At 32.0% G+C, this 23,988-nt stretch overlaps 2 protein-coding genes across 3 annotated transcripts in view; one reads left to right on the forward strand and one right to left on the reverse strand.

Annotated features, from left to right (window-relative positions):
• The first annotated feature begins 4 nt into the window (after positions 1-4).
• Positions 5-5,444, forward strand: LOC141458203 (mediator of RNA polymerase II transcription subunit 30-like). The gene is made up of 7 exons (XM_074135917.1): positions 5-167; positions 339-465; positions 862-1,019; positions 1,644-1,787; positions 2,238-2,399; positions 2,750-2,851; positions 2,966-5,444. The coding sequence occupies exons 2-7, from the start codon at positions 339-341 to the stop codon at positions 3,062-3,064; spliced, it is 792 nt and encodes a 263-aa protein (XP_073992018.1). The 5' UTR covers positions 5-167; the 3' UTR covers positions 3,065-5,444.
• LOC141458200 (RNA-binding protein 24-like) overlaps positions 5,175-23,988 on the reverse strand; it is a 114,434-nt gene continuing 95,620 nt past the window's right edge. For both annotated transcript variants that reach the window (XM_074135904.1, XM_074135903.1), the window contains exons 4-5: positions 16,322-16,572; positions 5,175-10,845 (exon numbers count right to left, since the gene is read on the reverse strand). In XM_074135904.1, the coding sequence (XP_073992005.1) occupies positions 10,679-10,845; positions 16,322-16,572 (418 nt within the window). In that variant the 3' untranslated portion in view covers positions 5,175-10,678. The remainder of the gene's footprint in view (positions 10,846-16,321; positions 16,573-23,988) is intronic.

Raw genomic sequence — 23,988 nt, forward strand, 5'->3', positions numbered from 1 at the left:
AAATTGTTTATAATATGAAGGATAATTAGTAGTGTAGTTTGTGGTGCCATTTAGTATTTATGTTTTCATTTAGATTTGAGATTATTATTATCACATTGGAATAGTATTTATGATGATATATTAAAAAAATCAAGAATTACAGAAGTATTAGAAAGAAATCTTCTAAGGTGATTATTTTATCAATTATAACTTTTCTAGATTAACTTTATATCTAAATTCAAAGCGGCGAAAAATATTATTAACATTATTTGTGATTAGCAAGTATTTATATATAAATAGGATGGTTTCAACGCGATTTCTTATGTAGGGTGCATTTTGAAAACATTTTTTTTTTCCAGATGTCAGGACCACCACATACATTTCAGACAAGTTTTGCAAATGCACAGCAAGCTGTAATGAGAACCCAGTTCGTTGGAGCTGGAGGACCGCAGATTCCGGGACTTATGACACCCAACCAGCAAGCCGGTTATTTTATTTTTTTACGTTGTGATTTTGTTCCGAAGTGCACTGTAATATCTTTATTCTGTCCGTTGTAGCTTGTTTTCTTTAGTTCTGACAGATTTTATATTTTCATCTAGATTTTATTAGTTGTAGATGGGTGCAACTATTTGGTTTTACCATTCCCACAGGCGCATTCGAGCTCACCAATAAACCTACTCTTCTATTTATATGATTGTACATTTTACAGACACATTCTGTAACAAAGATTTCTAAGATACCCATTATAGATCATTTTGGTCACAGTTGGAGAGGGCTGTTTTACGCGACTTCAGTCTACAATTCTGCATGCATTCGAAAGAGAACTAATTTTGACATATTTACTTTAGTCTGCTACTTATTTTTCCAATTCTGTTGATTTAGCAATGGTCACGCAACAAGGTTACGGAGTTGTTGGGATGCAACAACCAACTCCTCAACAGACGCAACAAATGCAGCTTCAACAGCAGCAATTGCAAATGCAGCAACAACAATTACAACAGATGCAGCAACAGCAACAACAACAACAGCAGCAACAACAGGTATGCTCTTTTTCGTTTCGCTCGTTATATCAATTTTATTTACAAGTTTATATTAACATTATACTTTTCTATCTTATGATTTAATTTTCTAGTTGTTGGTGCGTAATTTTTTTTTTATCATGCTATTTAGCTTGGGAAGGCTCTGTGTCTATTGCAGTGGATTCCACGAATCCTCATAGAGGTTCTTAGATTTTCTTTTCTAAGAAGGTTGTTAAACTCACTTAAGCCGGCAGTGCCCTGAAAAAAACTCCAGGTGCCAATCATTTCAGATGTTGATGCGCCTTATTAATTATAATAAAGATCATGTTCACTAGTTTGTAGTGTTTCAGTTATTTTTCTTCACTGCAGGTTTAATTGAATTATTTTCTGACTTAAAAGTTTAATGACGGTATTATTAATGACTTGATATGATACCAATTTCAAAGAATAGTTAATTACAGTTTCCAAGAATAGTTTAATTATTTTTGATATGATCGTATTAAGGCAGTAGATATATTGTAATTTTTTTTTTCTTACCAATTGCTGTCTTCGTTTATTTTTACATATCTCCGGTTATCATTAAAAGGAAACGCTTGAAAGCTAATTTTTTTTTCAACTAAGGTACAAATTTTTAAAATTCTTCAGGGTGTTGGAGGACCTGTACCAACGCCAGCTCCCCAACCAGCTAAAGAATTCAACACAGCCTCTCTTTGCCGATATGGACAGGAAACTGTACAAGATATTGTTTCTCGTACCCAGGAAGTCTTTAGTGCGTTAAAATTAATGCAGGTATTAAATTTGAAATTCAAAGTTACTATTTTAAAGTCTTACAACAGTATTCAGGATTCACTCAAATTCTGCAAGAAAACTAATTTCAAAATGTGACAAATTTATTTGAAGAGGACAATACATCCTAGCTGAATAGTTTTGCAACACTTCTGTATGTGTAGAACCATCTTTCAAGGTATATAACTAACAATAGAAATCCAAATTAAAACTGTACGGTATGACAGTGTATAAGGGTTGATCGTCAAAAACTGCAAGAAAAAGAGTTATATTGAAAAACACTCAATTTTGATAATTTTTTTTTGTACTTAAAGAAAAAGGAAATTTCAGCAAGAAACTCCCGTAAGACTCTAAAGTCTTTACAGCCAGTCGATAAAATAAAAATATTATTTTGATTTATTAAAACGAAAAACTAAAAATAAAATATTAAATATTTTAAATATCTTATTTCAGCCACCCAATGGTACTCCTCAAGGCTCAAATGCTAGCAATGAAAAGAAGGCTAAAATGCAAGAACAACTTAAAACTATCAGATTACTGTTTAAGAGACTTAGGGTTATTTACGAGAAATGCAATGAAAGCTGTTTGCAAGGAATGGAGTATATGCACATAGAGGTAAAAAGGGTGTACGCTTGTCCTTTCAAAAGTTAGGGCTGTTAAATACTAAATTAACGTTATATTATCTTTACATTAAATTTGTAGTATTTCTACATTGCTATGAAATTACTATAGGTTAGTTAAAAATACATTTTTTTATATGTGTTAGAACTTCGTGTTAGGAAATTTAAAGCGTGGGAAGATTTGTTTTCCTAATTTCTGCAATTATAGACATTTTGTAGTAATTTTTATTATTTCGACTGGTATGTGCGGGTCATTTAGCAACCCTAACTCAATCTTATATTTTGATTTAGTGTTCCAAGTTAATATTTTTAACATATTTACTGTTAATTTGGAATTTAATGCAGAGTCTAATCCCTTTGAAAGAAGAATGGGATATGAAATCCGAAGAAAGAAAAACTTCTGAACAGTACAGATTAGCTTGTGATGAAAGTAAAGAAGTAATGGAGGTTAGTAAAGTAATGATGTATATATGTATTTATAAAATATAAACATATATTTTTGTTTCCTATTTACAAAAAATTGGTTATATGTTATTGTAATGTGTTTTGCTCTTTTTATAGCAAGTGGTGTTAAAAAATCGACAATTGAAAGAAGTAATTGATAATCTTCGAAGAATAATATGGGAGATTAATACAATGTTGACCATGAGAAGGTCGTAATTGTTTACTCTAAGAAATATTTGTGGATATACTGTATATTTCATAAATTGGAAGAAATCGTAACTAAAAAATAACTATAGTACAAACTCAGACAATAGGAGAAACTCAGGCTACGTGTTTGTTCTTAAATTGGTCACTAATTGATTGTTATTATTGGAATGTAAACATTTACTTACTTATTTGTCGGGACTAGCCTATACCACTGACACTGTTTTTAGAGATGAAATTTTCTGAGTGTCTCCAGCCTGAGCCCTTGAGTATTGACTTCTTCCAACACTAGACACGAAAACTTAAATCTCCTTTGACCTAACCAAAATATCTATACCGTCAGACTAACCATTGTTTCATTCATTGCTTTGCTAGTTCATCAACAGTTTCCTAATATCCGTCTCGAGGACAGTATTACACAAGGTAGGAGACATTGGTTCTCTTCGTCTAAACCTTGCAATAATCTTGAACTGCCTTGAGGTCTTTCTCTACATAACTATCATTTCATAGTACTAAGAGTAATAGGTACCAATTAATCCGATCAACTTTGCTAGAAAAAGAAATCTGCTTTTCTTGATTGAAAAAAATATATATATGTGTAAATAATTGCTCAGTTTTGGTTAAAGAAAATTATTCTTACATTAAGAATTTAGAGACTGAGTTGCCTAATTTAAATACCTGTATATTTCTCTACTTTTGTAGTATATTTCTGAAAGAAAATTTTTCTAAAGTAATATGTGGTGTATTTATTCATTTTTCCTATATAAATCTTAAACCCAGTTAATTAAAGTTACCAATTTATTTCAGTTTGATGTATCTGACCAATGTATTGAAGCTGCGTTTTTGAGAGGGTCAGGAATATCACGGGGATATTCTCATTTTAAAATAATATTTTTTAAAAAATAACTAAATAAGAAATTGCAGTGACATTTTAGAGTGAAGTGGGGAATGAAAATACGAATCATCAAATTGAATCATTGAATCAGGTACCGAATTCTATGTGAATTCGAAGTATTACATTTTACCCATTCGCTCAATATTGCTTTACCTTAATTTTCGATATTTTTCAGTACATTCTTTGCATATTTATCTTCGGGGGTGGGGATCGAAAAAATTGCTGATTTCTTGTATATTTTGTACAAGATTAAAGTGAAATCAGAATATTTTCTAGAACAGAACAATTTTGATGTTCATTTACAGTGAAATAATTGCAATATACTCGTAAGTTGTTCAATAATAAGGTGAGGTTTCTGACCTCTTTGGAGATTTTGATCCTCAGCAATAAGTGAACTTCAGTAAAATATTAAATTAAATTTGTAAGATCTTGCTGTTTAAAATATGTTGAACAAAAGACTGGAAGTAGTCATCTATCCCTATGCCGAAATTACTTCCCTTATTGCTGTGACTGCGGTAATGTCACGAAAAGTATGTTGAATGTTACATCGCATGCTATAAGTTCCAAGACAATGTTTTGAGTCTGCTCGAGAGGTCATTTAGGAGTAGTCCAGGAACAGAAGACCTATCCAATGGGATACGCTGTAATAGGAGTTGTTTATAAGTTCTGGACACATCCGTTCTTTTAGCTAATGTCCTAATTTCATTTCCCAAACTCTTCCGTTCATACACACAAATCCAAAACAGAAGACTATTACCGGCTCCAGCTTAATGCATGAAAAAACCTCTTCAAGGGCATGCAACTGGTCTGTAAGATTAAGAACTTAAAAAATGAGAAGTGTTAATAATACTTCCTAGATATATCGTATATTTAAACAGAAAAAGAAGAAGAGTAAAACAACCACGAAGACTTTCGTTGTCGAGTTTTTCTGGGGAAAAAATATTCTCGCATTTGAAGCAACATTTAAGAAAGGAAATAGAAAACTGAAGTCCAAGCAGTGTTCTCTTTGTAGGAAAGAGCTCCACTTACAGAAATAAGGAACTTTTTCAAAGTCTGTGAGGACATCACATTCTCTTTCTACGTCTTCTTGTTTTAGTAACAAAAATATGATTATCACCCGATGCAGAGTACAGAGGAACTAATTCAACTAGATAAGGTATCGCATTACGACCATTATTCTAAAATGTCGATAGGTTTAATAAGGAAATCACGAAATTATACAAAAAGTTATGTACTTTTCTTTACACTTTATTATTTATTACTACAAATTGTTATGCTCCTTCATTATTTTCATTTTCTTTTTACTTAATTCCTAAGATTTAATATAAATTATTATAATATGAAATAACAATGTGTGTAATTGTATTTATTATAGATTAACTTTTATTTTACTTTTGCATTTGAATTGATTTTGTTAAGTCCTATAAAAAATCAAAGTGAGGATAGTAAAATTTGTTTATCTATAAAACGGAAGGCACGGTTTTTTTTTTTTTTTTTTTTAAATATTAATATAAAATAGTGTGTTTATAAGACACTGGCAGACTTGTATTCTTCATTTTCAATTTTTATTGAGGACGGATATGTTTTTTCTCAATATTGTATCATTTTTTTTAAATAAAAAGGAAAAAAATAAAGAAAATTAGTTAATTGTGCACATTAAAGGCACACTAAAATTGTTTTTGAAGACACTTGCGTTATTTTTTTTTTTAACTAGGCCCCATTAATTTCAAAAAGATATGTTCTCAAAAAAAATTGAAGGTAGTTTACAGAAAATTTGTCAATAAACAACCTTAAGTTTCAGAAAGTTTCTTTTTTTTGTGTGTGTGTGTATCTCTCTCTTATAGGACTATACAATTCACAACCTAAAAACATCTTTTTAATTAATTATTTTTATTTGTTTAGAATTAGTGTTTTATATATTGATTAATATAGTTTTTGAATAAATATATATATATTTTTTTTAATTTTGCCGTTACAAAATTTGTTTATCTACAAGACTTAAGACTAAAAAGATTTTTTTTTCTTGTTTAATTGTATATAAATTGAAAATACAAATATACTAATTATAACATTTAATTAAGTACAAGAGAAATATATTTTAAATGTTTGTTTCAATTTTTTTTAAGTCTAATTTGTTTTTTACATAATACAATATTAGATATATAACAATAGATATATAACGGTGCTGATATTGATCTTATGATCGTTGAATGATTAAATAGATATTTCTGATAAACAAATGTACATAATATGTATGCTGTACAAAAGTCTGAAGGTGGAATTTTAGCAACTGATAGAATAAAAGTAGATTTCTTTTATCTTAAATCTTTCGATTACTGCTTACCTTTTGTTTTGAAAGACCAATGGCTGAATGCGTAATTTTGCTAATATCCTCACACATAACTTCTTCTCATAAGCTGCAGATACAAGGTACATATATACCCAATTTAAGAAGCTGATAATTCATAACAACAATAATTGTCCAAAGAATATATCTGTACAGAGCTTAAAGATGGATCGTGGAGAAAAAATGGACAAGAAAACTGCTAGCAACAGACATGGCTTTCTAGAAGGGTGCGGCTAGGTTATCAAAGAAGAACAGATGACGTGGTTTAATAGATAGTGCAGGAAGTTATCTAGGAGAAGAGAGTAGTTGTCGGCACACCCATCAAAAGACGGTTGGATGGAAGTTGAGAATTTATGTTGGCCATAAAGAAATAAGCTATCGTAACTTGCCAATACAACATACTATCAGCTGCTAAAATTAAGAAAATAATAGTAAAGTAACAAAATTATGAAGTCCTACTTACTTCATTGACGAAAGAAAATAACGGATAAATCTTCTTTTTATGATTCGTGATTCTTTTGTCCTTACAGATAGTACAATGATTGAAATTTTTTACAATATAATCATTAAAAAATATTGTGCCTTTAATAAATTCTTATTTCTCTTAGTACAATTATTCTTTTTTATTTTTTTTAAATTTCAGATGTATCTAAAAAAGTTTTAATGTACACATTTATTTCAATTTTTATTTTTTAAAATAGAATTGTACATAATTTAATTTAAATAATTGTTTAAAAATTAATTTCTAAAATAATAATTGATTTAATTTAATGTTTATTTATTTAAAAAATAAAAATAGTGTACTTATTTTTATTGTACACTGATATTAATTGAAATTAAAATGTACTACACCTACAAATTTTAAATAATAATTATTAATAACATATTTATTTTTAATATTAAATTATGTATATTATTTACATAGACAAAATCCTTTATTGTCCAAAAATATATTTAACACAAAATTTAATTTTAAGGACTAGATGGGTATAATTAGGATTATATATAAATTATTACCAAAATTTGAAATAGTTTTCATTTCAATTTTCCCTTCTTTTTGTTTCTTCACAATTTTAGCAAAAATTTTCATTTTCAAAAAAAAAAGACATAAAAGTGGCGCTATAAAACAACGTTAACAAAATTTTAAAAAATAGTTTTTCCCACAAATAAGTCAATTTCATTAATTGAAAAATAAATAAGTTTTTAAAAAAATGTTTCAAAAAAAAATTATTTATGTATATTAAAAAAAAGAAATCCCCTTTATGCCCAAATAAAAGAGGGAAAAAACTAACGAAAAAAGTTCAACAATTAACTTAAAATCAGCGATGTTATCAAGCACTGAGGATCTAACCACATTTTCAAAAGTTTAATTATTTTTTTAAAAAAAGAGAAACACTTGAGCAAAAATAATATTGCTATTTGTTGAGAAGATAAATTTATTTTTTCTTAAAATAGTGTCATCGAAACATTTAAGAAGTGAACAAGGGTCAAAATCTTAGCTTTAAACGAGAGTAGTCAACGGTCTGATTAATTTGATATGCAAATTTAGAAGGAGATCGAATAGTGGAGTCTGAAAGTTTCGTTGGAAACGTCTGCAAGGAACTAGGAACTCTAGGAATTTCAGGGCTCCCACACTCCAGCATCTTTACAATTAATGTGATACGTTTAGTTGCTTAAGGATGATCATCCTGAGCGTTTTGCGATCAATGTTGATGCCACTGGACGAAAAGTGCTACAGCGAATCAGGGAATTTAAAACTAGAAGTAAAAACAAAAAAGGTTCGAGCAAAATTGCACATCTAACATTAAAAAATACCATTCACTAGATAAGACCAATTTAAAAGTGAAGACCAGATTAATGAAATAACCAAATGATGTTTTTAGAAAACCTTGAATAAGGGTAAACTTGGCTCAGTTTAATGAAAGCCGGGTAGCTTGGTTTGTCCTCACCATTACTTTTGATGCGTCTTAAGCATCAATATGGTCGAAATGGCTGCTCTCAAAGGATGTGGGATTTCAGCAGCATATAACTGAGAGTTAAAGTACAATGATGTGGGATGATCAACACCTCTACAATCAAAGAAGTGATGCCTATAAAAATAAAATGGTATCAAAGCACCTTCGGCAAATCTATCTTCAAGTTTTAAGGGCTCGTCATCTTTAAAACCTTTACACAAATTAAACTTCCAAAAACATGAACAGCACAAACAGATCAACTGCAGTGTTACTATGCTGATACTGTTTAAATAACTGTGAAATGACAGCCAGCGGTAACTTATTTAATAAACGAACTATTATTCTGCTCAATCTGTTCCAACAATTATGCTATTTGCTTCTCAGCAATTTTTGTTAGGAGATTGTTACTATAGATTACGTTTTATCACCGGCTGCTGAGGCACCACATTGGAAAATCGAAACATATAAGAAAATCAAATCCGGTGATAAAGAGGTAGCTAAATTTAAAATGATCAATAATCAGGATGGGGTTAAATTGGAGTGTCTGCCGGAGAAATTGAGACACCAATCCTCCATCAACGAATCCTCCATTACGAATGCTTGGGAAGTGTATACCTTTTTAACCACCATTTCCATACTCAAATTAGGCAAATACACGTAGTGAAATGGCAAAAAATAGAGAGGTGTCTCTCACTTATTCAAGACCTATAGATTACAGGAAGACCTACAGATATGGACTACAGCAAGCAAAACCTACAGATACAGCAGGCTTTTGAGTCTACTACAATGTTTGGTCAGCAGCCCCACTTGCCAAGACTCACTCGTCCCTAACTTAAAACAGTCGGCCATTAATTTTGACGAGGGTCCTTGAACGAACTCCTTTGCCTGCCTAAAACCACCAGACTTTAAATTCAAATCAAAATAGATGATAATAATAATTCTAATAAAGAATTTTTTGTCATTAAACAAAGTTTCTTGGATCTGACACAAAAATAAATAAATAACATCAATGTACCTTGCTAGTTCATTGAATACATTTTGAGGAATAATTAGTTCACTAGCTTACAAGAAAATATTTTCAGCATTTGATCTATAATTATTTAAAGAGATTTTGGGAAGCCATTAATAATTTAATTTTTACAAATATAGTGCATATTAAGTTTATTTGCTTAGCTCCTAAAACATAATTAAATAAAAAGCAGTTCTACATTAACAATTAAAATAATTTTCACTTTTTTGTTTGCTTAGAAAAGATGTATAATTTTTTAACAATTTAAATTGCATGGTGGAAAATATTAAAACATGAGCTAAAGTCATGCCCAGGATAGATTCTCAATTATAGAGTTAGCCGAACGAGAATCTTCGCATATCCCAATGTTTCTGGCACATCTTTTCGGAAAATATAAAATAATTAACAATGTTTTATAACATTTTCATAAAGGATTTAAATGGTGTCAGATCCTTTCCTTTAACTTGCACAGTACATCGTAACATTATTTTTATTTAAATTTCTTCTTTTATTATCATAATTAAGTTAGTATTATTATGACACTTTTATTTTTTAGAGGACCATAATTAAGAAATATTATTTTTACAACAAATAGCACATTTTCTTTTTTTTTTTTTTAAATCCATAAACCCTTTTCTTTTTATTGATATATTTTTTTTTGTATTATTAAAAAATAAATAAAATTTTGAAATAAAAATCCTGAATTCATGCTGCAAATGCATGAAAGTTGTTATCTTTTTTTTTTTTTGGTAACTAGTTATACAAATATATATTACAATCTACTCGCATCTGATTGATTTTTCATGCATTTTATGCAACGTTAAAAAAAAGAGATTGAAAAATTAAAAATTTTATCTTCACTTATTTAATTCTTCTTACTAGTAAACATATAAATACTATTAATTCAAAATAAATTGTATTAAATATAACAACAAAATCATTTTGACTAAAAAAAAAGTCAGAGGGGCAAAAAGTTTATTTTTGGGTCTGGAACATGTGAGATCTTAAGCAAAATCCTATAGTGTTTCAAGAGTGTAATTTTTATTTTTTTTTAATAGAATAAAAAAGAAAAAAATAAAATAAAATGCACAAGGGTTGGACGAATATTGCACCAATTCTGTTTATCTCTTATAAAGAACTAATTTAAATTAAAAGAAAAAGAGTTGTGTTCCAAATAAATTCTTACATGTTCCATTGTGTGACGTTAGGGGCGTTAAAAACAATTTAAATTTAAATTAAAAATTAAATTAAAAAAAGAAAATATATATAGTTAATGTGGAAGTTTGATTCCATTGAATTTGTTGATTGTTGCTATTTTTATTATTTATTATAATTATAATTATTATTTTTTTTAAAAAAGAGACAATTTCTTCTAAGTTGGCTGCCTGGGTGTTGCGGCTGCCAAAAGGTGAAGACGGGGTCACTGAAGTCTTGCTTCTTGTAAACTGGCCGCTTGTGCGGCTGCGGCAGCCGTATAAGGAGACAATCCTGTAAAAGTACCAGCGGCTGTTGCAGCACTGGGTAGAGTGGCAGTAGCTGCTTGCGGCAATGTTGCATAAGTATACGGTGAGACGTAACTAGCTGCACCTGAAAATTTAAAGAAAATGCTATAAAAAAAAAATGCCTATTTTATAAAAATGGATACAATAAATAAATCTAATCTGACCAGAAACCAGATAGATTGATTTGCTTGCGCACCTAAAAAAAGTAGATATTTACTATAATTTAAGGTTACGAGATTTTAATTTGCAACCTTCATAGAAGTATTTTTTTCAGTTTAAGACTATTATCTGCTGTTTTTTTTATTGTTTACCTCATAATTAGATAATATTGTTATTTGCAGTGGTCTTTGAATTTATTATTAAAACCTTAACTTTTAACTTTGAATTATTTGATTGTGATGGATTGCTCTTAAAAAGAGTAATGCACAGGCTCTACACAAAAATGTTAACGTGATAAAAATTAAAGTTTGTATGAATATGTAAGTTTCACACTTTACATAACAATATTGCATTGTGTTTTTAATATTCGCCATATTAAACTGAGTAGGGCAAGCATTTTTAAGAGTAATAAAAATTAGTCATGAAAATTACGATGAGAATATTGTAATAATTACCATTTTGAATACTTATACAAGAAAAATTCAATTATAAAGAACTTAAACTGGGCAACAGTTCTCTACAAAATAATCTCAAATGTTGAATAATCAAGCAAAAACCATAGGGTTGTCTGAAACTTTGATATATCTGTCCACAATCAAACCTGAATTGCCCTACAATTGATGGAATGTGGATATCGAAATCTTTTTAACCAGAAATTGTTTATATATAATCTATATAGAAAATATTAATTAAATCTGAAGTTGTTTAAGTATACCTATGTACATACTATAATAAAATGAATTACAAATAAGCTAATAAGCTTTACACATGGGTAATGTTTGAATGGGCTATGTTGCTATTTTATTTTGCACGGGTTTCCTTGAAATAAAAGTCATGAGCTCAATCTTCACAGTAAACAATCTTCAAAATAAATGGGTGGACACGTGTTTTCATTTCCTCAATGTTCAACACTAACGCAATAGTATTACCTGATAAAATGTACCTTATCATACAGATGAAGAAGTCTTTATGTTTCAGGGTAAGTTAGAATCCCATTTAACTCATTTCTATTTTTAAGAAAACCTATTTCAAAAACGTTAGTTGGTTGTCGTCTAGCCTCCATTTTTGACAAACATTTTAGAATAAATCTATTGCCACTTATTTGTGGCTAATATGAAACAGGAAGCCACTTGAGCAGCGTACGATACTTGCAATGTTGAGGTTACATTAAGCTATGGTCAACATCAATGGCGACTGCAATGGCAGCTGCTGTTGCCACAGCCTTTTGGTTTGAACTTCGGTAATATATATGGTATTTATATCTTGGTTCGTATCTGTTATTCCACAAATTTTTTATTAGATTAGGTTTATTTTAGCAGGATCTTTTATTATTTATCATCTCAAATGATTCTTTTGTACCATTATTTTAATTCTTTTTTTTTTTTAATTATTCATTAAAAAATTTACAACTGCATAAACTTGCATCTAGTAAATATGATAAATGCAAAAGATGAGTGCAAGAGTGGAGCAGTTGTCCAGTGACAACCCTCCGAGACAATTAGTAGTAGTGAGGAATGAGAAATATGCTGGCGATAGATAGTGAATGAGATGAAGGTATTTACAAGAAGAGTTGATGGAGTAATTAGTAGAAGAATAGCGATGAAGTTTAAGTAAATGAGAAAGGAGAGGAATATTTACATATTTACAAAGAATTATTGACCACTTGATTGGAATGTTCGAAGTCACTGGTTCAGCGCTTGGTAGAGGTAAATTTAGGCAATGTCAATTTATCTGTCGCGTACCAGTAATGAGTGTTACTCAAAGTGGGCTCCCAGGCAATTGGTATTCAATGGGAAAATTTGAAGAGATCTGCGAGTTCATCGCGATCTTTTGGGAAGCAGCTCACTGACTGCAGTGGTGAGAAGAGCTATAAGAGGATTTATAAGAGATTTAAAATCATTGAGAAAGGTTAATTCCTTGGTTAAGAATTTTAATTGAAGTGCTGAACATTCAGTTAATTTTTCTTTTTAAGCGAATATTGCCATGTTATCAGTCACTGATGAAAGCACACTCCCTGCCAAAACGTCAGGCAAACAGAGAAAGATGAATTGTAATACATATGCCCAAAAGGATTCAAACAAATGGTCTTCAAGCATTCAAGAAGTCTAACTTTGGCAAGGGGATTAGCTCAGTTGTTAACGAAGTGGGTTCCATTATGGACATGCCGGGTTCGAATCCCTGTCTGCTCTTAGTTTTCTTTTTTCTAGGAGCTTCTTTCTGTTCCTGAGTGCTGCCTGCCGATAATTAAGTAAAGACATAACCTAGTTTGAGAGGAACGTTATTGCTTAAACCCCCATCACGCAGTATCAAAAATATACGAAACAGAAATGCGACTTAATTATAATTAACGCTTAATTTAATTTAAAAGGTTAAATTTGAATAATTTTAGATATTTAATAGGTTAGAAAGGTTTAGTAAACATGTACAAATAAATTATAAATTTTATTTAATTTAAGCACGGCTGATGACCACCACGTATATTAATTAAAATTAAAAACATCTGGCCTGAAGCCCATTTGGCCGGTGAGATGATAACGGAGAGTTAACACTCGTTCCCGTAAGCTCAGGCCAATTCCTAGTTTAACATCAACACAGCACACGGTATTACTGAATCATTCAATTTCCGTCATATGCTATTTTCGTAAATTTCAGAAAAGTTTTTTTCTTAATGCGTGATGCACCAAGAAATACTGGTTAAAAGCCAGTTCGCTTCATACATCTAGAATATTTACAAACAAATAGAATACTTCATGTACATTATTGCATTTAATGTTGACAGATATAATTTTGTAACGATTATTACTGTATGGAATGTTACGTTGCTTAGAGCTTACTTGTGAACTAGTTGAGAATATACTCTGCTATGATAATAATCACTGCCGTCTAATGAAAGAAAGCTAATGCTTCGAGAAAAATACACCTAATGCATACAGTTTGTAAACCGCTAGTATGTACAGTGTTTTTAAGAAATTCTGGAAATGCCACTATATATAAATATAGTGTTTATTATTTGGGTGTAGCAAATGTTAGGGTGTCGTACGTGTCTCATAGTGGAGATATCCTGTTCTAATTGGATTTTTTTCCTTTCAATAAAACTAAATTTTTGATGATTTTAGGGAAATTGATATGCTAAAGGAGGTATTACAGTACTTTGCATGATCCCAACAAAACTGATTAATAATATTTAAATGAGTAGATAGTAATGTAAATATTTAAACAAATGCTCTTTGAGTATGAACTGCACAGAAAAAAAATCATATTAGTGTTCATTTTTTTAACAACACTTTAAATTTGTATTATTATTTAAATTTAAAAATACTTTCAAAATAATTAATTAATTTCAATTAAAAAATCTGCAGACAATATTAGGAAAAAGATCAATTAAAAAATAATTTAAATCCTTTAAGAATAAAGCATTTGTAAAGATTTAGAGAATACAACAGTCACTACTTCTCAGTAGTTCTTCATATTGTCACTAGATCGCTCTGGAATGTACTTATTTTAATGGAGAAAATAGTGCAAATGCGCCATTAGTCAGGTAATTTATAAACCATTTTGTTTGCTGTTCGTTTTTTTTTTTTGTTTTTTTTTAACTCAATGGTTGTACAATAACTAAATTCTTCTAAATCCATTAAATCATTTGTATTAATTAATTCAAGAAGGCTACAGTTTTGTCCTCCATTCCTCTTAAAAAAAAGAAGAAGGGGTATTTCAAAATTTCAAATAATCACATCAATTTTAAATTAATACTAATTTTTGCATCAGTAAGAATAGTAAATAAATTCAACTAGAACTACTCTAAATAAAATGTTCACGAGTGTTTGATCAGATGTTTAGAAAAGATCTTATTTTTAGATTAACTTAAACAGGAAGAAAGTGAGTGCTTAAATGTTTTTATTGTGTGGTAAAACCTCTCTAGAAGTGAATAATATTTACTCCATTAGAATTAGTATTATTTTTTTTAAATGTTCTTATTGCTGCAACCGATGTCAACCAATGCTCTTCTACTCTTCTTCTATTTCAGTTTAAAATTTAATAACAATGTTTATAGTATAAACAGAATTTGGGTAAAATTCTTATTTCCACTGCCTTTTAGTAATGAATACCGAAGTATAGAATCAAAACAAAGAGGGTAAAATTTTATTTTAAAGACACTACGACTTACTTTAATTTATGTTCTGAAGTCAAATGTTAAGGGAGAGAGTTATTAATTATTCAAGGTTGGAGATCTTAACACTGAATGTCATTAATAATAATTTTTTTTTCCATAAAGTGCGGGTTTTTGAATTGCAACATTTGATGAAATTCTTATTAGAGGTATTACTGGAGGTATTATTTAAGTATACACAGTTTTACCTCGCATCGTAATTGAACGCAACTAATTTAACTAAATATTTTTAAAAATTACTAACCGTAACTCTAACAAATTTTGTTTTCTTACAGCTTAATATTCATTTATTTTAATACATGCCACAAGTAGTAAAAACCAAATTGTGGGTTACAATTTATTCTTAAACTTATCGTGAAGAACTTAGTATCTACAAAAGAAAATAGAATCTTTGGAATAATACTAGCAGTAACTTTAAAAATTAACGTTTAAGTAAATGTTTCCACTTGGAACTGTTAGGTTATGAAGCAGGAAAAGTCGAGAATTTTTCTCCTTCTATTTTTAGTCTTAAAATAACTTAGGGAAGGGATTAGCTATGAGGTTAGCGTATTCGATTCTCACGCGGAGGTCCCAGCTTCATGTCTAGCTGCCGTCCCTAAGATTTTCTCTTCCTAGGAGCTTCATTACAGCTCACTGTGCGGTAATGGGCAGTGTTGTCTGTAATGAGTGATCACTGTCCGGAGGCCGGCAGTGCATTGAAAAAAGCTCCGGGCGCCGATAACCTGAGCTATTGACGCGCCTTAAATCATTAAGAAAAATAACATTTGTCAAGCTTATTTCTTCTCGCTAAAATCCTTAAGCGGCTGACTATCATCTCCTGATAAGGTGATAAAGTAAATTTCGCGTTAAACAAAAGTTTCCGGTAATTAAAAATGTTGATTACATTCCACTATGAACATTACAGTAGGTTCCACGGTAGCCGAGCGGGTTAAGAGGCGAGACATGCAAAGTTAATATGTATTGAGGTACTGGGTTCGATTCCCGGTCTTGGACTTGGATTTTATTTAATGGTTAATAAAAGAAATTTACAGTAAAGTACGTTTGCTATTCGCCTCCGTCCGCGACACCTTAAAAGGTAGTTGGACGTTAAGCCCCGCCTGAAAAAATAGGCGATACTTTACATTACAGTAACACTAAAAGATGTAAGATGGCCTTAAATATGTAGTAATTACACAAAATATAACCTATAATGAAGAAAAATTAAAAATTAGCATTGTTACCAACAGAAACTAACCTGCAGTAGTATAAGGATCAAAACCATTGGCATATTGGGTAGCTGCAGCGGCTGACGGATATGTAGAAGCGGCTACTGCGGCCGCTGCAGCTGCAGCTGCATTCTGATACTCATAGAACTGGGTGGTAGCTGCGGCCATTGCAGCGGCGTGCGATAGCGGCGCTGGAGGCAGGGTGACCAACCCACTGGGAGCTCCGGCCGCTGCCGCTGCAGCCAAATACGGGCTCTGGTATACATAACTTGGTGGCATCCTGCAATGTAGAGCATTTATTTACAATATTTACAAATACTATTCTGAATCTTATGTATATTATTATTATAACATTTTTTTTTGTAACTTTGCTCTTATCTGAAGTATTTATTATACATATATTTTTGCACAGTGTACCTCTTTTTTTTGGTTAATACAGAGAAAGTCCTTTATTTCAATGTTGATTACTTACAAATCCACAAAACTCACTAATTATCTTATATTAACAACACAATCTAAATTTAGAAAGTTAAAAATACTATATTTTTTTTTGTTATCGTTTATTTAACACATTTTCAACTAACATAAACTTGTTTATGTAACCATTAAAAACCTTCTTGAATTTTTTCTTTTTTTAAAATATTTGACCGAAAAATAATAACTCAACTTATTCCAAGGCCTTAGGTTAAATAGAAAATAATTTGGTCATCGTTATTATTCCTTATTGCGATAATTAAACATAAAAAAAGAAAAAGAAAAACTCAATATTTTAACTTCAATGTCATTGAATCATTATTAAATATTTTTATCAAATCAATAATATTTATGATGGTAATTACAATTTAGCAAATTTTTAATTACTTTATCTCTAATTACGTAGAGTTTTAATTTTGTGAGTTACGAACATGTTTTAAGGACCCAGAGAGCAAAATATTGATTTCTATGTGTTTGGTGGTAACTTAACAAAATGAAAAGTTTACAAAATTTTCAAAATTATAAATTTAAGTGCCTAGTTTTTACGGGACAACAATATTTTACCAACTATTACAACTAATGGCTAAAAAACATTTCTTCGAATTTAAGTTAACTGAAAATATGAAGAGAGCAGATTTGTTCTCCTTTATCTCTTAATTTTTTTTATAAGAGAATACTTATAACAGCAAACGAAAGTCCAAATACCTACTGTAGGAGTTGATTGCAGTAAAGAAAGTACGTTTATATGTTTCAGTATTTATTCTGTACAGTCCCCCTACATTATTTGCCCTGGCAGACATAGTTGGGGTTCTATTCAGCCAAACGGGTCCCCCTACATCACCATGGAGGGGAGACTCTAACTTCTGCCAGCGACGTCGTTCATTGCATTTAACCAACGAAAATAACAAAACTAAGAAATCAACTTTCATACCTAAATCTATTATTATTTCATATATTTTTGAATTAAAATATAATCATGACATTTTTATTTACTAAATTGAGTTTTTTTTCCCGCGAAAATGCCAATTTTAAGGAATCTACAAAAATTTGGTTAGAACACGAAAATGATTTTCTCTTTTGTCATCAAATTTTCAATATTTAAGACACATTAATTACACGAGGTGTGGCTATTAAATAACGAGACTGATGCTGCTACAGAAGAACTATGCATGCGCCAAATCTTAACGACCTGGCAGCTGTGCAGCGTAAAGCCTTCTCTTTCGATTGCAGCGTCTCACGTGTTTGTAGAGAAATCTGTCTGACCGGAACCGTCGTTTGTGTAAGAGGTGTTAGTTTTGTTTTGCCGTAAAACATGATACTACACATGTAGTAGAGCAACGAATTGTCGTGAAATTTCACATCAAAACTTGATAAAACCGCTACTGAAACTTATCTTTTATTAAAAAGAAGTTTATGGGGCGATGAATGTTAATCACGTGCGCCGCGAGTTTTTGAGAGTGTTTCCAAGATGGCCGAGAAGATGTCGGAGATGATGTCTGCCCGGGTCGCCCTTCCACGTCCAAAACGGATGAAAATATCGATTATAATTTATCAACATTACTACCATGAGGTGCTCGCTCAACTCCGTGAAAGAGTAAGGAAAAAACGACCCGATTTGTGGAAGAACAAGTCATGGGTTCTCCTTATTATTCGCCTGACCTGGCCCCATGTGACTTTAGATCTGTTCCCCCCAAAGTCAAATCTGCATTAAAAGAATCACGATTTCAGTCCGTTGAAGCTGTGAAATAAAAAGCGGCACGCGTCATGCAGGAGCTCAGACAGAAAAAGACTTCCAGCACTGTTTCGAACAATGGTAAATTCGCATGGAGCTTTGTAGGGATAGGGGAGTGGTGTATATTGAAGGTGATAATAACTAAATATGTATAAATTTAAAATAAAATGTTTTACAGCAATAGTCCCGTTATTTAATAGCCAGCCACACTTCGTACAGTTTGCAAAACCTTGTATTACACTAAAATGTAACTTGGTAAGCCTAACCCAAAATCCCCTCTTTTCTAAAACTGGGCCTAAAACGAAAGCAATTTTTTTTTTTTTTGAAAGAATAGAAAGTTTGGGGACAGTTATTAGAAGAAGCTAGAGGGTATTTTTGGGGCCCCTAAGAGAGTGAGAAAGAACTAAAATTACGAGTATTTTGCACGCCATACATGACCAACAAGTATAAAGTGGTTTTGGCGAGACCTCTATTTCTATAACCACAATCCATCGCCATGTCTAAGATTAAAAGTTTCACGTTTAAATAAATTCTTTTAATAGACTAAATTTGCTGGATTTTTTCTAAAAAGAAAATGGATTTTAATTACACAATTAATATTCAGCAAGTACTTGGATTAATCCAGTACCAAGTTAAGATGAAACACGGATAGTACCTAACTTCTCTCTTTAAATTAGATCTTTTCATTGCAGTATATTTAAATTTTAATACCAATTTTTTAAATTAATTAGATCTACAACTGAGGAAAGAATAGAGCTTGATATTTTTAGATGATATTTACACGCTGTTTAGTAAATACTTAGAAATTTGTGACATCAGTAGAGGGTCATATAACAACCATCCTATGGTTTCACCATGTTTTACCAAAGAGGGAGGTTATGTAATTTGCTATACTTGTAGTGAATTAGCTAGATTTATTTTCTGCTACCAGCTGGATGATATTAAGTTATTTAACTTTTTTTACATCATAAAAAGAGAATTGTTAAGTTAATTCCAAATTTTTTTGGTTTTTAAATTTCTTAAAATACACGATTATTTTGTGTAAATGGATGCTAACCCTAATCCAATTGGATGCGATAGATAGTTGTAAACAGTTCGAATATTTTTAATTTTTTTTTTTGCATTAAGAAAAATGCATTAGGTATTTCTTTTTCATTTTAAAATTTATTTGATTCAGGTTACATTATCATATTCGGTAAGATTATTTCTGAGATTACTTTACTTTAAAAACAAACAATCACTTATTAATTAATTTAGTAATTACTTCAGCCTACGTATAACCCAGTGAGATTCTCGGATGACTGTAAGGTAGAAGAAGAAGAGATGCAAGGAGGTATGGCGCTAATCCGAACAATATCTCAGAAAAACTGATCACTGTTTTCCAGAGAAAAGCTAGATGCAATACGTCTATGCAGCTGGGATTATAAAGAATGGGATAATCAATTCATGAGTTGTAAAATTTTAGCATAAATCCAATTAGCTTTACTGGCTTTCCTAGTCCTGCGAGGTTAATATAAGGAAGTGCGAAGTATAAACATCCTGGATGTTGGATATATTAGCATAGAATGTCTGGATGCCCGGGCATTCAGGCCAAAAAGCATATGGGAAGGCAGTCAGCCTGAGTTGGAAGGTACCAATACTATTGTATTAAACTCCTGAGCCATTTACGGCGTAGTAAAATACCACATTACTGAGTGGGTTCCTCAGGCCAGAAGCAGGCGTAAAAAATAGTTCATGGCCAGCCATTCGCTTATAGTTTAGCGTAGTGCTTTACGCCAAGATCGGGAAGCCAATCTTGAAGAACCATTGTAAGACTCGTATAAGTTTTCGTAAGGTACTAGAAAGAGAAAGTCGTTAGAGTGTGCAGGAGGATGCAAAGAGAAAGTAAAATACAAAAAAAGTACCATTACGAAATAGAATTGATGTAAACCATTTTCAAAGCATAAATCCATGTACATTATTTACTGAAAAAGGTTTTTACATTTCATGTAATCAAGGCAAAGTGCAATAATGGTGGGTGGTAATTTATGCAAGGGAAAATATAATGCAGTAGAACGCATGATGCACTCAACCCCTCACTGAAAGTTTCAAATATTCACCACATCAGCGGCTGGTGTTGTCCCACCATTAATGTGCATTATTTGTTCCGAAAATTCCCTGACTTTGTTCAATTTTGAACTCCGTTGAACGTAAAGGTTTGATGCAGTTTTGATGTAACTACGCAAAAAAAAAATCATCAACCTTGACTAGAACGTGGAAGGTACATTGCTATTGCATTTACTGCAATTAACAACGGGTGAAGTGGTCACGAACGTGGGGTGTTTGTAAGTGAGGGATCCCCAGTTCGAATCCTGCATGAAGTTTACTCTATTTTTGTTAGAATAAAAATGAGCTTCCGCCCCTGTTCACGTCACCTAAATCGGTTTCTGGACGTTAGGTTCCGCCTGAAAAAAATAGGCAATTATTTTACTGAAATAACTAACGAATTAAGGGTACGAGAAATGATAATATTAAAGTCTCGTTTTGGTTTAAAATATTGTGTTCGTATCAAATTTTCCAAATGCAGTTTTTCACTGCAAATACAACTGCAGCATGAAAACATAAAAGTGTGTCCGAAGGTTTGTTTGTGCATAGAATATCTCATTAACTAATAATAGCATAAAACTCCAACATGGTAAAGTGTTCTATTATTTTTTTGTACCATTAATTTTAAGGCGCATCAACCTTTAGAAGCTTTTCTCCAATGCATTGTCTCCCGCCTACGATAGTGTTCCTTCGTTAAGTACAACACTGTCCATACCCGGAACATGAAAGCTGTAAGGAGCTCGTACAAAGAGAAAATCTAAAGATTGGCAGTTAGATTCGAAACTGGGATCTCCTCAACTGGGAATTCAGAATACTTAGCACAGAGCTTATCAATTCCCTATCCGTTTTGTTATTACTGTTACCCTGATGATAAGTTTTCGGCTAAATTTCATCAACCTTTTTGGGCAACTTAATTGTGAAGCATTTTTTGACTCACAAATTTTTCTTTGCAGGAAATTTGGAATACAATATCGATAATAATTGTTTGCCCGATTCTAGGCCATTAAACCAACACTGGGCAGGAATCATTGCAACACTTCAAAAATTTAGTGCTTTACAATAAAATTTTGTACCATTGAATATTCACTGCGGAGCTATCAGCTGGATTTGTGATTGAATTAATCGCTACCAGAGAATCGCCGAGAATGCAGATCTACAATCGGCCTTCAAGAACGCCAAAAATGAAACATGAGCAGATATTGCAACTAGACAGACACCAGTTTCTAACGCAAAAGTACCTTTCAAGAGAAAATGAAAAGTTTTAATTATATATTCTTACTACACATAAGCAAAGCAATGCGATCATGCCAACTGTTGTAAATCGAGTTTAAACCCAATATGTATCGTTCGAATGAATGAATTAAGTATTAATAATTTAGACTGCAGTCCTATATTTATACTAGATAGCCTATCTATAGCCCAGATATCGGCAATGCACAATAATTAGCCATTCAATAATTCAATGGGCCAATTCATTGTACACACGAACATATACTGGCTGCCTAATTTAAATTAATTATTTATTAATCTCCATCAGGTACGATGGAGTCAGCCAACCATTCTTCTAAGCTACTTAAATATGTATTATTACTAGCCATTTTTTTTTTAAATACATAATAAAACAAAATTTAAGTTTAATAATACTTAATACAACTATCTACCGGGGCGCCACGGTAGCCGAGAGGTTAGAGGCGAGACCTACGAAGCTAATATGTATTGTGGTGTACTGGGTTCGATTCCCGGTCTTAGACCTTGGATTTTATTTAATGGTTAATGAAAAAAATTCACAGTAAAGTATTATTGCTAGTCGCCACCGTCCACGACACCTAATTGGTAGTTGGACGTTAAGCCCCGCCTGAAAAAATAGGCGATTACTTTACTTTTTACAACGAACATATCTACCGTGCTCAGCCTAAAATACAAATATATTTGGAAGTTAGAAATTATACTGCATTTTTGCTTTTCTTGTGAAATTAGTGTGAACTTATTTTTTCATAAAATTATAGTCTTGCAGAAAAGCTTTACGTTGCTTGCAAACCTGAAACTTATTGGCGAGTCTAATGGTCGATTCTAATTCGTAAATCAATTCAACCTTTGCGAATGAGGATATATTTTGGATCTCCAGTATTATAACCTTAGAATTAGTTTTGATTCTATGAGAATTGGCCAGCAAGCCAATGCCACCGTGATCCAGATAGCCTATTGTGGCTGATTAGGGCACCTTCTTCAATTCTATTAGACTTACTAGTCCGGTGAGAGAGACTTCTTGGCGAAATATGGTGGCAAGGATTCTTTTTTTCTTCCCCGATGGGGCGAACCTAGAGTCAAACTAACCCTTGATACTGTCACCACACTGTGTAATGCTGTTTCATCTTCTTCCTGGCGAACTTACCCAGGCTGACTTCTTCCAGAGCTATGCGACGCATGTGTTTATTCAAACTGCAATGGCCATTGAAAAAGACTATGCTCATTCTAATGGGCGCGACGACGAGTAGTTTACTAATGAAATTTGTACACCAGCTTCAGGCCCGGAGATTTCACCCACCACTCCTACGACTTAAAAGGATTCAAATCCCTTGAAAGCTGTACAGGATCCTTTCCTGAGGCCGCCCGAGAAAGATCTCATTTAGCCTATCAATTCTGGTCAGGATTTCTACTAGCGCACTATTATAGTATCGCTCCTTTCAAAGAACACTGGGGCCAGTCCTTCGATGTACCAACTATGAACTACACAGAATCCAGGAGATATCCTGGAGACAAGCGGGCTACATTCTATGGAAGGACTAAAGTTTTAATGAAACCAATTAAGTGTTCTTCATAATTTCTTGTTCTTTCTGGGTCAGCCCTTTCCCTAATTACTTTTTGAAAGCAATCAGCTGTTTGAGTTAAAAGAAACATCTGCTTAAAATCGATTTCTTAATTAAAGGGACAAAGTAATGAGGGAACCCTTCACCAAAGTAATTTGTCCTCTATTGAATTTAAGAGAAGTGTTTAAATAGCATCTTAGATGAAGTGTAATTAAAATTTTCTGAAAACGTCACGGGTAAATCTGAAAAGAGCCAAGGACGGAGTAAAAGCTCTTCAGAATGTGAGAGTACTGGGGTTCCTTTTAAAGGATAGAGAGTTGTATTAATAACTCTTGCACAGAAAGCCAATGTTGTGGTGGTAGTGGTAGCTAGTGTTAGAAGATTTGAAAGAGGGGTGAATTCAACTGGCGAACGGCCGTTGTATGAACATAGGAGTTCCCTCAAAGCCAGCGCAGTCGCCCTGGATTATCCTCGATGAGCGCTTGCCCCGGTGTTTGAAAGGACGGCTAGATCATGCCTCCAACCTACCCTATACATTGAAGGCTACAACACCGCGCTGAGGACCGCCTTCCAGAAATCCCTATAACCAATTACTATC

This window comes from Rhodnius prolixus, unplaced genomic scaffold (genome assembly GCF_049639745.1).
Source record: "Rhodnius prolixus isolate KJV_2025 unplaced genomic scaffold, Rpr scaffold_5, whole genome shotgun sequence".
NCBI lineage: Eukaryota > Metazoa > Arthropoda > Insecta > Hemiptera > Reduviidae > Rhodnius > Rhodnius prolixus.

Excerpts from the sequence above, each read along its gene's own strand:
- LOC141458203 (XM_074135917.1), top strand. The coding sequence starts at position 339 with ATGTCAGGACCACCACATACATTTCAGACAAGTTTTGCAAATGCACAG. Across the intron at positions 466-861 it reads GACACCCAACCAGCAAGCCG|CAATGGTCACGCAACAAGGT; the intron begins GTTATTTTATTT and ends CTGTTGATTTAG. Across the intron at positions 1,020-1,643 it reads AACAACAGCAGCAACAACAG|GGTGTTGGAGGACCTGTACC; the intron begins GTATGCTCTTTT and ends AAAATTCTTCAG.